General features: G+C 44.7%; 1 protein-coding gene across 1 annotated transcript in view; it reads right to left on the bottom strand.

Annotated features, from left to right (window-relative positions):
• Positions 1-1,210: 1,210 nt before the first annotated feature.
• The window catches only part of LOC126191269 (cytochrome P450 6k1-like), a 97,617-nt gene continuing 80,887 nt past the window's right edge, over positions 1,211-17,940 (bottom strand). The window contains exons 7-8 of the mRNA XM_049932077.1: positions 16,779-17,024; positions 1,211-1,520 (exon numbers count right to left, since the gene is read on the bottom strand). Coding sequence (XP_049788034.1) covers positions 1,339-1,520; positions 16,779-17,024 — 428 coding nt within the window. The 3' untranslated portion in view covers positions 1,211-1,338. The remainder of the gene's footprint in view (positions 1,521-16,778; positions 17,025-17,940) is intronic.

Consider the following 17,940-nt stretch of genomic DNA (forward strand, 5'->3'; position numbering starts at 1 on the left):
TATTAGTCCTAGAGAAAAAAATGAATTGACTTTTTATTAGGAAATACAATGTAATTTAGTTTTGCACTGGGAAACATTTCCGTTAAAAGCCGCGAGTTTTGAGGTATTCAATAAAAACATTAAAAATTGCCACTTAAACGCATCCACAGCTCCATGCTCACACTCCACCGATCAGAATTTTTAGTACGTTGTTCAGGACACTCCCTCCTATCAGACAGTACAAAAATTTGAGACTATACAAATTTTTCCCATATTTGACGTTTTCTTGGTCTTCGTTGACTGGGCTAATATGCTTCGCACTTTGAGTGTTGGCGAAAGCAGACATAGAACGTATAGTCGTAGAAGAATACAATGTTAGTGTAAGTACATAAGATGCAGCCAGTCACTTTTTTTGAACAGTCGTTTGTTATTCTATGAGCCGGTTTTCGAATCTTTTCAGGTTCAGCTTCAGATGGTTTTCTGGAAGTTACATCACCATTTCTAGCATAATGCTGGGTGTTGGCTCTGTGACAAGAAGATGGAACATGCTTTAATGTATTATTGACTATTGTTTATCTGTTGATATAGATGCAAAATTTAGTCTTTTACTTACTGCTACAGTATGGGTGGCTTTTTTCGTTAGTGTCCATTTGTCTGTTTCCATTTTAGTGGCCAGTTGCTACATAACTTCACACACAGTGTGTCGCGGTAAGTAAGAAACCAATTCACTTCCAGTCTCCTCTCCTCTAAGTGATATGCAGGGATAACCTTCCTGTCGGTAACAATTGCCCCAGCTCTTGTCCACCTGGACGCACATCCTCCTGCCAACCATCACCACACCAGCTATAGGATGCACTGGGCGTGGTGTGGCCCAACACTACACACGTCAAAATCAGCACCGCCTTTCATCGATGGACCTTCACGCATTATATGCCTATGATATTACATACTGTAGTATGCTGGTACATGTTCTGATCATGGCTGCGCAGTAGGCACCATTCAGTGTTCCGTGTTCAGTGTTCCGTTTATAAATTGGCAGAAAATGTAGTAATATGAAAATGGTAACGACATAGAGAATAAATGAAAACCATATTTGACTGTGTGTTGTTTTCTATAAAACTTCACATTTCATTTAAGCGCAGTATTTACATAATACTGTACTTATAAGTCCCACCATAGACAATATAATTCCTAGGATATTTTTAGGTCGTGAGTGAAGATAAGGATCATAATAAATGTTTAGAAAACTGGAAGATGTTTATAAAAATCATGAAGTCTATCTGGAAGTGCCTGTTTAATGTTTCGAATAATTTCTGTCCTTTTGGTATAATGTAGCTATCCTCGTCGCACAACTCTAACTTAATCTTCTCTCCTTGATTTTCTTTTCGACAACCGCAGAGGAACTCCTCCATCAGGCGCGAGTATGAACGATTTTGCAGAAAACTGGAGGCCGGTTTTCGTCCTATCGCAGATGTCGACGTTAAACTTCGACAATATGTGTACAAGACCCAACTTAACTTGTAGAAGAGCGAAGTCGATTCCTGAAAAGAAAAACAATTCCTTTATTAGCAAATATAAAGTAATGAAAACAATATGAACAGACCGTAAATATCTCGGACACTACCAAGAAAAGGACTTTGTTCTTCGGACGCATTTGTAGAAAGGAAGAAGGGTCATTTAAACAATGGATACTATAGGTTCGTGTGAGCGATAACACCAAAGTACGATGACTACAGCAGTTACAATGAGAGCTGGAAACAGTTGAAATACTGGAAACAGAAATTTATAATAAGGTAACTTTCTTATCGAAAATCACGCTGTCACAGGTTTCCAGGACAGAATTAGATCCAGGACGAAAAGATTATTGACAGAGTAGCGAGAAGGTGGCAAAATGTGGGCATACAGGACAAGGATAAAGCGGAAAGAAATGATACTTAATGCGGTGCACAGGTGGTCAAAATGAATATAAGAAGAAGAAGAAGAAAAGTTAAAGTAATTGGCAGTTTACTCCAATAACTGCAATAATTTTTCCACCAGTTGAAGTTCAGCCGAAAACCATATCCATAAACTTAAGATTTTACAGTTAACATTGAAATAATGCTATAACACAAGCTATGGATAGCATTGTACGTAAAGAAAGAAGGAAGAGAGATGTGGTTGTTTCGAGGTACGATAACGATAAGGAGACTAAAAAATAAGGAAGGAAGCTAAGAAGGAAGACTGGGGTTAAATATCCCATTAATGGCGGGATCATTAGAGGCGGAGGAAAATCTCGGATTGGCAAAGGACGGGAAGGAAATAGGATGGTCTCTTTCAAAGTACCCATTCTGCTACTTCCTTGAGAAATTTTCGGAAATCACAGAAAACGTCTGGGTGGCCAGATGGGGAGCTCAACGCCCCTTTTCCCGCATACGAGCGAGTCCATTGTACACTGTGCAACAAAACTAAAGATTAAGATTTTGCAACCCCATGATTGTCTCCCATTGCAGCGCGTGAGTTTGAAATTTGGTTTTAAGTTGTCTACATGTTTCATCTGTAACGGTGCAAAAGCTTAGCGCCCCGCGACGCTCGGTATGGTTTCAAACAGCAAAGTGCCTGCATATGCGAAGAAAAGGTCACAACTCAGAAATTCATGTGAGGAGTAAGGTGGGTTAATGATATACTGGAACCAAATTTCACCACAATTCTCCCCAACTCCTCCGTGGACGTGTGTACGATGGGAAGGTCGTCACACCCCTTGTTACCCAAATTTCACCTCTGCTTTTGGCACCTCTGCGATTGAGGTCAGAATCGCTACACCCAGCATTGAAATCACGCGGTTTTCTTGTGGGTAGCCGAGGAAAACATTTCAGCTACATCGCCGCTGAGAATCGACACGAAATGGCTTCGTGAGCGGGAGGGGGGGGGGGCGGGGGTGATATGAAACCATCCTTTTCTTGGGGCGTTGATTCCCGCTGTCGAAAACGACAGTTTGCAGTGCGATGACCTACAGGACGACGTTCTTGATAACTTCCGACACTGCTGCCACCCCCTCGGTGTTTCAACCCGACTCTAAGGACATCGAGGGACTGCAACCCCACCGAACGTGATCGTACACCTTTGGGGTGCAGTACGACCCCAATTTTTGCTCCTGTACGTAAGGTGGAATCACCGTTCAAAACCATTCGACGAAATCCGAACGTTATCTGAGGCAGCAAAGAGTTTTTGTGCTTTATCAGCCCTCCCGTCGCGTGATCACGAGGAGGGTGAATCGTAAACGGCGAATGGTCCCTGTAAGACCTCGCAGTTCGGCAAGACACTTGGTGCCACCCACGCATATTTGTTGAGCACTTTACATCTACATCTACATCTACATCCATACTCCGCAAGCCACCTGACGGTGTGTGGCGGAGGGTACTTCCAGTACCTCTATCGGTTCTCCCTTCTATTCCAGTATCGTATTGTTCGTGGAAAAGAGGGGATTGTCGGTATGCCTCTGTGTGGGCTCTAATCTCTCTGATTTTATCCTCATGGTCTCTTCGCGAGATATACGTAGGAGGGAGCAATATACTGCTCGACTCCTCGGTGAAGGTATGTTCTCGAAACTTCAACAAAAGCTTCTGAGCGTCTCTCCTGCAGAGTCTTCCACTGGAATCTATCTATCATCTCCGTAAAGCTTTCGCGATTACTAAATGATCTTGTAACGAAGCGTGCTGCTCTCCGTTGGATCTTCTCTATCTCTTCTATCAACCACAAGCGTACTGTAACCTACTTCCTTTGCTTTCGGATTGCATTTCATTAGGATTCTTCCAATGAATCTCAGTCTGGCATCTGCTTTACCGACGATCAACTTTATATGATCATTCCATTTTAAATCACTCCTAATGCGTACTCCTAGATAATTTATGGAATTAACTGCTTCCAGTTTCTGACCTGCTATATTGTAGCTAAATGATAAGGGATCTTTCATTCTATGTATTCGCAGCATATTACACTTGTCTACATTGAGATTCAATTGCCATTCCCTGCACCATGCGTCAATTCGCTGCAGATCATCCTGCATTTCAGTAAAATTTTCTATTGTTACAACCTCTCGATATACCACAGCATCATCTGCAAAAGGCCTCAGTGAACTTCCGATGTCATCCACAAGGTCATTTATGTATATTGTGAATAGCAACGGTCCTACGACACTCCCCTGCAGCACACCTGTAATCACTCTTACTTCGGAAGACTTCTCTCCATTGAGAATGACATGCTGCGTTCCGTTATCTAGGAACTCTTCAATCCAATCACACAATTGGTCTCATAGTCCATGTGCTCTTACTTTGTTCATTAAACGACTGTGTGGAACTGTATCGAACGCCTTGCGGAAGTCAAGAAGCACGGCATCTACCTGGGAACCCGTGTCTATGGCCCCCTGAATCTCGTGGACGAATAGCGCGAGCTGGGTTTCACACGATTGTCTTTTTCGAAACCCATGCTGATTCCTACAGAGTAGATTTCTAGTCTCCACAAAAGTCATTATACTCGAAAAATGAACCTGTCAGGAACTTCGACAACCATTCAGCCTTTCGGCTGCTCTAGCGCCTGAAGGCAGGCAAACCGCACCTAAGGGGTGTCGAATGGGTTGACTAACCCTCAGGCATTACAGGAGTCGTGAGGCTGCCAGGTATTCAACAAAGATTCGTGGGTGGCACCGAAGGTGTTGCCGACTTGGTGTTCTTAGCGAGACCCTTTGCCGTTTTATTGACGCACATGTTAGTGTTGCTGAGCCGTGCTGTGGCTCGCGTTGGTGCTGTTTGTAGGTTTCCGCCTTTTGTTGGAGGCCACACGGTATCGTTTAGTTGGCATGGTTGTGGTTGTTTGTCTTCTTCTCCTGTTGACTGGCGCCATTTGGTTTTGCAATCGTTGCCTGTCCGCTGGTGGCAGCAGCGGCTGTTATCGATGTGTAGTAACTGTTGCCCTATCTTTGGGGCGACGTCGTTGTTTTTCCGGGTCATGTGAGTGGCTAGTTCGGTTGGGGACTCGTGAGCAGCCAGGTCCGCGCAGTTCGGAAACACGCCGGGACCGCTGGCGGCATGCATGGACTGCCGGATGGAAGGGCTGTGGTCTTGAGGGTGCACGACCTCGTCGAATACCGGATCCAGCAAGCTTTAAGATGAGTGCATTTCAATCCAAGTAGAGCCGAGTCAGGCTCCCGTGTGGGCCCATAGTACGTATGTGTTGGGTGTGCGCCGTCATGTGAATTTTGGTGGATCTGCGTACCGCTTAGAACTTGAAGACCCTACTGTGTTAAAAGCAATTGTCTCAGTGATTAGACGATGTGGTTACTCAACTGTGAATTAATAAAGCAGTGAAGGGATTTGTTTCATTCTGCCAACCGTCGTCAGAGTTGTCATAGTGAATTCAGAGTGCGTTTGTGTGCCTAATGAATTTGATGTCACTCATTTGGTACTTGGTTTTGGCTCGCTTTGCGATTGTTTCCGCAATGACGTGTGGTTGCTGATTCTGGCTGGTTATATTTTGGTTTTCCCTCGCACGCAAATCGAGTGGGGTTTCAGTTACTGTTAGTTTGTCTGGTGTTCTGTACTGTGACTTGCTTGTTTAGATTTTCGGGTTTGTGGAATCGGACGGAAATCTGGTAGTGGTTACTTTCTCGTTCCGGGCGCTCTAAATGATGATGATGATGATGTTTGGTTTGTGGGGCGCTCAACTGCGTGGTTATCAGCGCCCGTACAATTACCCAATCTTTGCTCAGTCCAATTTCGCCACTTTCCTGGATGATGATGAAATGATGAGGACAATACAAACACCCAGTCATCTCGAGGCAGGTGAAAATCCCTGACCCCGCCGGGAATCGAACCCGGGACCCCGTGCTCGGGAAGCGAGAACGCTACCGCGAGACCACGAGCGGCGGACCCGGGGCGCTCTAAACACAGCATTCTGGGGGCGTAGTGCAGATCGCCGGTTCCAGCTTTGGCGTATTGTTCCATCGTTGCATTTGGTTTATCGGACGTGAGGTAGCTTCAGCAAGATTACCATTAGTCATTCGTTAGATTGCCACTAATCTGAGTTACCATCTTGTGAAGAGAATGCAACTCTTGGCTGCCTATCTCATTGCTCGCGAAAGTGTTTGTTGCCGGACCTTCTGAGAGTTCGATTCCTGGAGCACCGTCTGTCACTGGTCCCTGTGTTTTATTATTGTATTATTTATTACCATATATTAAAGGTTATGTATGTTTATTTAGTAGTTCTAGTCGCCTTCTGGAATAAATCTAGCAGCATAGGGTTGTGTTACAAAGTTTACCATCATCTTGTTTCGCCCGTTTGGTGGTCAGTTGCTTGTTTCTTTTATTAACCTTTGCTTGTATTTGCTGTTTTACAGCAGGTTTCTAAAACTTTTTTATATAATTGCCGTTCCTAGCATGTAAGGTCTTCACCCGTGATTGTGGTCATTTGCTTTGAGAAAATAATTGCTATTTGGATTTTAGCAGAAAGCCTGAAAACATTTACTGCCATTCCTGGCGTCTGATACCTTCTGCTGTGTTTGTGGCCACTTACCTTTTAATATTTCAATACCTGTAAGTTGTAAATTGCAGCTAGGTCTTATACATTCTTAATTTATTGCCATTCGTGACGTGTAAGGCTTTCAGCCGTGATCACAGTGGCTTTTTTTTCTTTAAAAAAAACCATTATATGTATCTTTATTTTATGGTGAAGTTGCTAAATTGTAACGCACTGAATTCACTATTATTTACGCAGTTGTTTATTCCTTCATTAATAACGTGTGGTATTTTTTTTATTTGTTGTTGAGCCTGGAATTACTGTTTTAAAAATAAATGTGTGTAACTGTAAAAGGCCACCAATAGTAACTGATTACGGCCCCGTCCATAGTCGTAACCGAAATCTGCCTTCCCTTGACCACCAGGTCTCAGTTGCAAGTCCCCATTCTCCCTCCCCGTTATCACGACACAGGAGGGAACGAAACACGAGGACTGAAAAAGCACAAACATCGTCCTGCTGCTCTTCGCACTACGAACTGTCGTTTTCAGTCAGGATATGTGTAGAATTCAATGCCCAAGGAAGAGTCGTTTCGTTGAGGCTCTTTATACCACATCCTGAGGGCTTTTGGTGTGAATTGTGAGCGGTGATCTTCTGGAATGCTTTCCTCGGCCAACCATAAAAAAGCAGCGTGATTTCAAAGCTGGCTTCTCACCTCTATCGCACAGGAGGTCCACGGTGCCGTTGGGCAGAAGTTGGTGAAATTTGGTGGCAATGTGGCATCATTAACCCACTTTACTCCTGGGCTCTTGTTTTTTTTTCGCAAGTATCGAAACCTTTCTTTGAAGCGACGTCGAGCCCCAGTGCGACGTCGCAGCACGCCACGCTTTTGCATCTTACAGACGAATATTTTACGCACATTTGAACCAAATTTAAAACTTATGCGTTGAAATGGGACACAGTTACGGGGTTTCCTAAAAGTGATCCTTTAATTCTGTTGCGCAGTGTAGCTCGATTATGCTCCATTACTTTGGTTTAGTTCTGTTGATATTATCTTATAACTTCGTTACAAGAGACTATCCATTCAGTTCGTTCGCCTCCGTCAGTGAGTGGACAGCGCGACTGACAGCCACGAGGGGGACCTGGGTTCGATTCCACTAATTGCCAACGCTTTTTACTTAGTGGTAGGACTGGTATGGAGTGCATTGTGCCTCGTGAAATCAACTGAGGAGCTGCTTGACCGAATAGTGGCGGTTCCAAGGTAAAGAAACCCAACAGCGTTCGGGTGAGCTGTGTGCTGACCTCTCCATATCGCAACCGTCGACGTCATCGACAGAGGAATGTCGGATTTTACCTTACCTTCATCCATTCCGTTCAATTAATCTTTTAACTCCCTTGGTGTCTCAGACAGAATTATGTCATCGATTAATCTTATAGCTTTAATTTCTTCTCTGCGAACTTTAATTCCTCTCCAAATTTCTGTTTGTTTTTCAATTATTCTGAGTTGCCGGCCGGAGTGGCCGAGGGATTCTAGGCGCTTCAGTCTGGAACCGCGCGACCGCTACGGTCGCAGGTTCGAATCCTGCCTCGGGCATGGATGTGTGTGATGTTCTTAGGTTAGTTAGGTTTAAGTAGTTCTAAGTTCTACGGGACTGATGACCTCAGAAGTTAAGTCCCATAGTGCTCAGAGCCATTTGAACCATTTCTTTATTCTGAGTACCAAAATAATTTCGCTAATCTTTCAACACCAGATCACTCAATAATCCAGACTTTTCCACTAAAACTACATAAAAGCCTGCTCCCTTCTTTTATAACTAAGTGTTAGTAATCTTGTGTTATACATATGAAACCTAAGGATCCATGCGAAACTTTCGCATTTTGATAATTTTGAATAATGACAATATTTGGAATAAGTGTAGTTGTTGGGAGAAGGGTGTTGCTGGAATGAAGAGCAACAATCTTCAAAATGAACCTAACGACGAGAAATAATAATAATAAATTTATGATACATTGTTGTATATGCATCTGCATGCGTCCAAAAATATGTTTTGCTTTCGGAATGTTTGTCCCGGCTTGTACGAAGGGCAGAAGTCAGGCACTGTTTGTAGGTCCACAAAACCTCTAATTTAATTCGACAAACATTTTCAGTTACAATAAGCACATTTGGCTGTAGTGACAATAGGTAAAGCACAATTCAAGGCGACAATGACATACGTGTTTCTCGTTTCAGAAAGCCTGTACGATGGGCAGAGATAATGGACTACAGCAGTCACAGTTAATATCTATGGCAATGCTATATAGAAATTATTCAGTTAATAAATCCTTTAAACGAAATAAGATGGCATTCGTAATCAGATAATATTAAAAGGGAGTCTCTTATTCGTGATCAGTAAGCTAGCTTCGCAAAATGTACATGATGCCCTTTTGGCTGTGATGGTTAAAAGTCTCTTTTATGTTGAAATTTTCCACAAATAGTTTTAGCGTATAATCGGTATGCAGTGTCAGAAGCCAGTTAATAAAATCTTTCTAACGCTACCTCATTAATCCCTGTACGATTAGTATGTGTTCAGAAAAAGGTATGTTGACTTGAGAAATACTATATGTGATGGAAAAAAGCCGCAGCACCAAAAAATAATAAATATAGAGTAATGAAATTTCGGGAATAAATTGCTCTAGGTAACATATTTAAGTGACTGACGTTGCAAGATCACAAGTTAATGCAAACACGAGGAACGCCATTGCAGAGGTGAACTGGTGGTACATTGGGGTAACAGTCAGTATGAACCTACGAAATGGTCAATGCAAAGACGCAGACATGCTTGCGCTGTGTTGTACAGGTGCCGGATGTCAGTTAAGATGGACTTCCATGCTCGTTGCACTTGGTCAGTCAATATAGGGACGGTTAATGTTTTTTTGTCGACGACGGTAGAATCGTCGACCGATGATGCCGCATGTGCTCCACAGGAGACAGAGCTAGTGCTCGAGCAGGCCAAGGCAACATGTCGACAGTATGTAGAGCCTGTTGAGTGACAACAGCGGCATGCAGGCGAGCGTTATCCTGTTGGAAAAAACCCCTGGAATGCTGTTCGGGAATGGCAGCAGTAGACATCGAGTCACCAGACTGACGTACAAATTTGTAGTCAGGGTGCGTGGGATAACCATGAGAGCGCTCCTGCTGTCATGCGAAATCGCATCCCGAAGGTATTGGTCCAGTGTGTATAGCACGCAGACAGGTTGGCTGTAGGCCCACAATTGGCGTCTTTCTAACCAACACACGGCCATCACTAACATCGAGGTAGAACCAGCTTTCAGCTTCAGAAACCACAACAGATCTCCACCCGGCCCTCCAATGAACTCTCGCTTGATACCACTGAAGCCGCACATGGCGGTGGTTTTGGATCAGCAGAATGCACGCTACAGAGCATCTGGCTCGGAAATGTGCTTGAAGTCACCTGTTTTTTTTTAACACTTCGTTGTGTCACAGTGGTGCCAACTGCTGCTCAGATTGCTGCTGCAGTTGCAGTACGGTGCGCCACAGTCATGCGCTGACCACGACGGTCTTCCCTCTCGGTAATTTCACCTTGGCTACCCTGAAACCGGACTTTTTCCGATGATACGTTCTCGTGACCTCAATGCTAGCAATCATGTACATTAGCTACATTTCTGCCAAACCTTTCTACAGTACTGCGATAGGAACCTCCAGCTTCACGAGCTCTGTTACAAGACATCGTTCAAACTGAGTGAGGTGCTGATCATGGCGTCTTTGTCGCCTTAAAGGCATTCTCGACTAACATCATCTCACCACGTCCAATCTCAAAGGTAACTACGCGTCACAGCGTGTATTTAAAGCAAACCTGATTTCCATCCTCATAATGGTGCTACTACCACCACTATTATACAACTGGTGCGAAACTTGAACAGACGCCATCTTTCAGATGTAGAAACATGCCTGCCGACTTTCGCTCATGTCGCGCAACTCCTTCTTAGAGTTGTGACTTTTCTCTCTCAGTGTATATGATGATTTCATTTCATACACACACACACACTATCTCTCAACTGCCAAATACTATGTACAAATATCACTGAATAGGATGACCATTGATGGAAATAGTTCTAAAGTTGTAATATCTACGTTTATAATAATTACTTACACAATGTCTATTTTGGCAACAGTGGGAGATGTGCTTAAAAATTGGTTCAAATGGCTCTGAGCACTATGGGACTCAACATCTTAGGTCATAAGTCCCCTAGAACTTAGAACTACTTAAACCCAACCAACCTAAGGACATCACACACACCCATACCCGAGGCAGGATTCGAACCTGCGACCGTAGCAGTCCTGCGGTTCCGGACTGCAGCGCCAGAACCGCTGGACCACCGCGGCCGGCGATGTGCTTAAAAATGTAGGCTAAGTACCACGAAAGAAAGCGCTTATTGTGTCGTGTTTTCGGTATGGTTGACAAAACAGGGAAGAACGAAATCTACACATGACACAGGATGCAGACAACTATGAAAAGTGACGAGGTGTCGTGCAAATACAAAATGAGAGCTCGGTTGCAAAACTTAAAAACTCGTAGCTATTTTGTTTTCAGAGAAAACGTGAAGGATCAATAATTCGAAAGTATGTGTGGAACGAATTTTGATGAATTTCCTACAACTGAAACTCACGATGCAGAAAAAGAAGAGTGCTCTTTTCCTACTTGGCCGGAATGGTCTAGCGAGGGGAGCGCTAGACTATGGTTCTGGTTCAACCCCAGGCAGGAACGAGTAATTTCCCTCGTCCCACTCCCTCCTGGACGGCCCAGCTCCACTCATCGTGCTGTCAAACTGATTACCGGGGATCTTTCAGCGGGTAAAAGGCGGACGAGGCGATAGGCTCACCAACCTCCCCTCATAGCATAGTACCCGTAGCACCGTGACGGACCTAAGGCAGTCATGCCAAGAGCTCGTTAGCAGGTTGAGCGCCACAAGCTTTACTTTGCTTTACCTGCCTAGCCGTGTCTAAATGTAGTAATACGCGGAGACTTAAAAAAGGTCGCCACGCTCTACCAATCTACCGGCTGATCAAAAAGTCAGTATAAATTTGAAAACTTAATAAACCACAGAATAATGTAGATAGAGAGGTAAAAATTGAGACACATGCTTGGAATGACATAGGGTTTTATTAGAACCGAAAAAAAGCACCTCATATTGCTAGACACGTGAAAGATCTCTTGCGCGCGTCGTTTGGTGATGATCGTGTGCTCAGCCGCCACTATCGTCATGCTTGGCCTCCCAGGTCCCCAGACCTCAGTCCGTGCGATTATTGGCTTTGGGGTTACCTGAAGTCGCAACTGTATCGTGATCAACCGACATCTCTAGGGATGCTGAAAGACAACATCCGACGCCAATGCCTCACCATAGCACCGGACATGCTTTACAGTGCTGTTCACAACATTATTCCCCGAATACAGCTATTGTTGAGGAATGATGGTGGACATATTCAGCATTTCCTGTAAAGAACATCATCTTTGCCTTGTCTTACTTTGTTATGCTAATTATTGCTATTCTGATCAGATGAAGCGCCATCTGTGGGACATTTTTTGAACTTTTGTATTTTTTTGGTTCTAATAAAACCCCATGTCATTCCAAGCATGTGTGTAAATTTGTACCTCTCTATCTACATTATTCCGTGATTTATTCAGTTTTCAAATTTATACTGACTTTTTGATCACCCGGTACGCCCGCATCTCGTGGTCGTGCGGTAGCGTTCTCGCTTCCCACGCCCGGGTTCCCGGGTTCGATTCCCGGCGGGGTCAGGGATTTTCTCTGCATCGTGATCGCTGGGTGTTGTGTGCTGTCCTTAGGTTAGTTAGGTTTAAGTAGTTCTAAGTTCTAGGGGACTGATGACCATAGATGTTATGTCCCATAGTGCTCAGAGCCATTTGAACCATTTTTTCACCCGGTACATGTATATCTACATCTACATACAGGGTGTTTCAAAAATGACCGGTATATTTGAAACGGCAATAAAAACTAAACGAGCAGCGATAGAAATACACCGTTTGTTGCAATATGCTTGGGACAACAGTACATTTTCAGGCAGACAAACTTTCGAAATTACAGTAGTTACAATTTTCAACAACAGATGGCGCTGCAAGTGATGTGAAAGATATAGAAGACAACGCAGTCTGTGGGTGCGCCATTCTGTACGTCGTCTTTCTGCTGTAAGCGTGTGCTGTTCACAACGTGTAAGTGTGCTGTAGGCAACATGGTTTATTCCTTAGAACAGAGGATTTTTCTGGCGTTGGAATTTCACCGCCTAGAACACAGTGTTGTTGCAACAAGACGAAGTTTTCAACGGAGGTTTAATGTAACCAAAGGACCGAAAAGCGATACAATAAAGGATCTGTTTGAAAAATTTCAACGGACTGGGAACGTGACGGATGAACGTGCTGGAAAGGTAGGGCGACCGCGTACGGCAACCACAGAGGGCAACGCGCAGCTAGTGCAGCAGGTGATCCAACAGCGGCCTCGGGTTTCCGTTCGCAGTGTTGCAGCTGCGGTCCAAATGACGCCAACGTCCACGTATCGTCTCATGCGCCAGAGTTTACACCTCTATCCATACAAAATTCAAACGCGGCAACCCCTCAGCGCCGCTACCATTGCTGCACGAGAGACATTCGCTAACGATATAGTGCACAGGATTGATGACGGCGATATGCATGTGGGCAGCATTTGGTTTACTGAATAAGCTTATTTTTACCTGGACGGCTTCGTCAATAAACAGAACTGGCGCATATGGGGAACTGAAAAGCCCCATGTTGCAGTCCCATCGTCCCTGCATCCTCAAAAAGTACTGGTCTGGGCCGCCATTTCTTCCAAAGGAATCATTGGCCCGTTTTTCAGATCCGAAACGATTACTGCATCACGCTATCTGGACATTCTTCGTGAATTTGTGGCGGTACAAACTGCCTTAGACGACACTGCGAACACCTCGTGGTTTATGCAAGATGGTGCCCGGCCACATCGCACGGCCGACGTCTCTAATTTCCTGAATGAATATTTCGATGATCGTGTGATTGCTTTGGGTTATCCGAAACATACAGGAGGCGGCGTGGATTGGCCTCCCTATTCGCCAGACATGAACCCCTGTGACTTCTTCCTGTGGGGACACTTGAAAGACCAGGTGTACCGCCAGAATCCAGAAACAATTGAACAGCTGAAGCAGTACATCTCATCTGCATGTGAAGCCATTCCACCAGACACGTTGTCAAAGGTTTCGGGTAATTTCATTCAGAGACTACGCAATATTATTGCTACGCATGGTGGATATGTGGAAAATATCGTACTATAGAGTTTCCCAGACCGCAGCGCCATCTGTTGTTGAAAATTGTAACTACTGTAATTTCGAAAGTTTGTCTGCCTGAAAATGTACTGTTGTCCCAAGCATATTGCAACAAACAGTGTATTTCTATCGCTGCTCGTTTAGTTTTTATTGCCGTTTCAAATATACCGGTCATTTTTGAAACACCCTGTAGATACTCCGTAAGCCAGCGTACGGTGCGCGGCGTAGGGTCCCTATACCACTACTTGTCATTTCCTTTCCTGTTCCAATCGTAAACAGAGCGAGGGAAAAACGACAGTCTGTACGCCTCCGTATGAGCCCTAATCTTTCCTATCTTATCTTCGTGGTCCTTACGCGCGATGTATATTAGCGGCAGCAGAATCGTTCGGCAGTCAGCTTCAGATGCCGGCTCTCTAAATTTTCTCAACAGTGTTCTTGAAAAGATCGTTGCATTGCCTCCAGGGATTCCCATTTGAGTTCCCGAAGCATCACCATAACACTTGCGTGTTGTTCGAACCTACCGGTAACAAATGTGGCCGCCCGCCTCTGAATTGCTGCGATGCCTTCCTTGAATCCGACTTGGTACGGATCCCGAACACTCCGGCAGTACTCAAGAATAGGTTGCACCAACGTTCTATATGCGGTCTGCTTTACAAATGAACCACTCTTTCCCAAAATTCTCCCAATAAACCGAAGTCGACCATTCGCCTTCCCTACCACAGTTTTCACAGGATCGTTCCACCTCATATCGCTTTGCGTTGTTACGCCCAGATATTTACACGACTTGACTGTCAAGCAGGACACTAGTAATACAGCATCAGAACATTACAGGTTTGTTCTTCCAACTCATCCGCATCAACTTACATTTTCCCGCATTCAGTGCTAGCTGCCATTCAACACAACAACTGGACATTTTGTCTGAGTCACCTTGTATCTTCCTATAGCCAATCAACTTCGACACCTTACCGTACACCACGGCGTCATCAGCAACCAACCACCGATTGCTGCCCACCCTGTCCGCCAAATCATTTATGTATATATAGGACAACAGTTCCTCGCCGATAAAAATCCGTTTCATGGTCATGGAGCCATTCGAGAGCCGCAGTGTGAACGTCTTCATCGTTGGGAATTCTTTTCCGCACCAGATATTCCTTCTGCTAGCCGAAAAAGTGGAAATCGCATGGTGCAAGATCGGCAAGATTGGCATCACCCACGTCTGTGCGGCCTTGGTCAATGGTTAGCACCGTGGCTGGACGAGACATTGCATTTGGTTCGCATACCTCTAGAATTCCACTTTGAATCTGTGTGTAGTTTAGATGTTTTGACCACAAGAGTCGTACTGCAACGTGTGCTTCAACTTTGGAGTGCCTTTCCAGTTGCTGTTTCAGTACAATCGCACTCTGTGCTTAATCTGTTATCCGTACCATAGCAGATCTGTGTCTACAGGGAACTCACAACATGTACACCCTTATAACATTGTGCCACGCTTGTCGGGTAATGGTCTTACGGCCGGGTGCACCGACCACGATCAAAATTTAACCGCGGTGTAGTCGGCGTTCAACCCCATTCAATGCAAAATTTTGGTGCTCCCACCTCCATCAAAGTTAAACGAGGGAGGTGACCGCGTTTAAATTTGACGGTGGCTCTTGAGTGGCGCTCTCGAGATGACTAGGGTTTTATAAGCGTACGGTATTAAGATGGCGGAGTGCTGCGATTTACTGAGACAGACTCAAGGCATCGTATACAATACCATTCAATTGAGATGAACCCAGAAAGTTTATTAGTTTATGAATCAAACAAACCAGGAGTAGAATTAAATTGGTCCTTCACATGTGATCATACTGCCTGTTTTTCTGTAACAAGCGGACAATATGACAATCGGATTTTTGTAATTTTTTTATATTTATGGTACGAGAAGTTCAAAACTCGAATGTACCTCTCGCAGAAGCAATTCGATGCAACTAATCAAAAACTGTCGAGTGAAATTGACTTCTACTCTTACTTTTCGCGACAAGCGGTGTAGCTCCGCGGTATTATGCTTGCGCGTTGCATGGAGGACCAGGGTTCGATTCCAGACAGGTTCAAATTTTTAAACAAAGAGGCTTGTTCTTTGAGCATTCAAGTGAAGCCTAAAATACAAAAAGATAGAAAATATTAATTAGTAACTCTTAACTGCACAAGATGTTTTGTTTACAATGAAAATTGTATTTTTCTGTGTCGTGTCAAGTTAGAAATAAGAAGACGTATATTTTTCATAAAAATCACTATTAGCTGTGTTAATTAGCATATACTTAATGAATTTTATATTTAAATGACATACTTATTCGAACTGAACGGCAAAAGAACGAAAGAGATAATGACCGAAGCTGGACTCTGTAGATTTCTTCTTTTGTAGTACAGACGTCAGTTCTTTTGTTATCAAGAACTAATGCATTCGAACCAACCAATTCGAGAAGTACTTTCATCTCGTACTTCGAAAACTTTGGTGTTCTTCTTTCGTTTTCCATTTCACTAAATATAAACTAACGAACTGGTAGCGAAGTATAAGCACATTTCTCCTTGTTGTCAAAAGTGAGAGCATGTGAGACGCCACTCACCAGCGATTGACTAGAAAACTTATGTTTATAGGTGGCCGTTTCAAAATTCATATCTTTGCATCTTCAGGGTGTCTTCCATTGCAACAAACGGTGTTAACCACGGGCAAATGAACGGTTGGCTGACGATGGTTTGTTGACTGTCAATTAACTTTGATGCATCTCAGAGGCATTTTAAACACGATTTAACTGTGATCAAGGGACTTTGGTTATCTTGCTTCTTGACCGAGGCTGGTGCTCTCTACCATTAGTGTTGGGGGACAGTATGTGTATTACTTTCTGAAGTCCCTGATTATAAGGAAAGTGAACACAGAACTCTTTTTGAAGATAATCTGATGAATTACACAGAATTAGTGAACGAGATTCCAGGTCACGAAAACACAATACGTACTGACCTATGCAGTTCCTCGGGCCGTCCCCAAAAGGAAGGTAGGCCCACGGGTGTATCTTCAACTTCTTCGAGAACCTCTCAGGGTCGAAGCGCTCAGGGTCTGGAAAGAACACAGGGTCGCGGTGCAACCCGTACACGGATATCATCACCGGTGTGCCCTTCTGAATCGTGACGTCGCTGTCTGGTATCTTGTAGTCCACACAAGCTTTACGGTTCAGGACTGGCACTACAGGGTACTTCCTCAGTGTCTCTGCAATCAAAGATTATTGGTATCAGAAAGGAAACTTACGTAACCAATAAAATAAATTTTCACTTTTTGCAACCTGCTGTACTGTATGCTACCTTTATGACCGAAGTCATTAAATCGCAAGCAAATGAGTGGTTCTCGATCAGCAGACACAATATAAGTGGCAGTAAAATAAAAGCGAAACAGATGGGAAAAAAGTAAGTAAACTACACTCCTGGAAATGGAAAAAAGAACACATTGACACCGGTGTGTCAGACCCACCATACTTGCTCCGGACACTGCGAGAGGGCTGTACAAGCAATGATCACACGCACGGCACAGCGGACACACCAGGAACCGCGGTGTTGGCCGTCGAATGGCGCTAGCTGCGCAGCATTTGTGCACCGCCGCCGTCAGTGTCAGCCAGTTTGCCGTGGCATACGGAGCTCCATCGCAGTCTTTAACACTGGTAGCATGCCGCGACAGCGTGGACGTGAACCGTATGTGCAGTTGACGGACTTTGAGCGAGGGCGTATAGTGGGCATGCGGGAGGCCGGGTGGACGTACCGCCGAATTGCTCAACACGTGGGGCGTGAGGTCTCCACAGTACATCGATGTTGTCGCCAGTGGTCGGCGGAAGGTGCACGTGCCCGTCGACCTGGGACCGGACCGCAGCGACGCACGGATGCACGCCAAGACCGTAGGATCCTACGCAGTGCCGTAGGGGACCGCACCGCCACTTCCCAGCAAATTAGGGACACTGTTGCTCCTGGGGTATCGGCGAGGACCATTCGCAACCGTCTCCATGAAGCTGGGCTACGGTCCCGCACACCGTTAGGCCGTCTTCCGCTCACGCCCCAACATCGTGCAGCCCGCCTCCAGTGGTGTCGCGACAGGCGTGAATGGAGGGACGAATGGAGACGTGTCGTCTTCAGCGATG

The sequence above is a fragment of the Schistocerca cancellata genome, chromosome 6 (genome assembly GCF_023864275.1).
Source record: "Schistocerca cancellata isolate TAMUIC-IGC-003103 chromosome 6, iqSchCanc2.1, whole genome shotgun sequence".
NCBI lineage: Eukaryota > Metazoa > Arthropoda > Insecta > Orthoptera > Acrididae > Schistocerca > Schistocerca cancellata.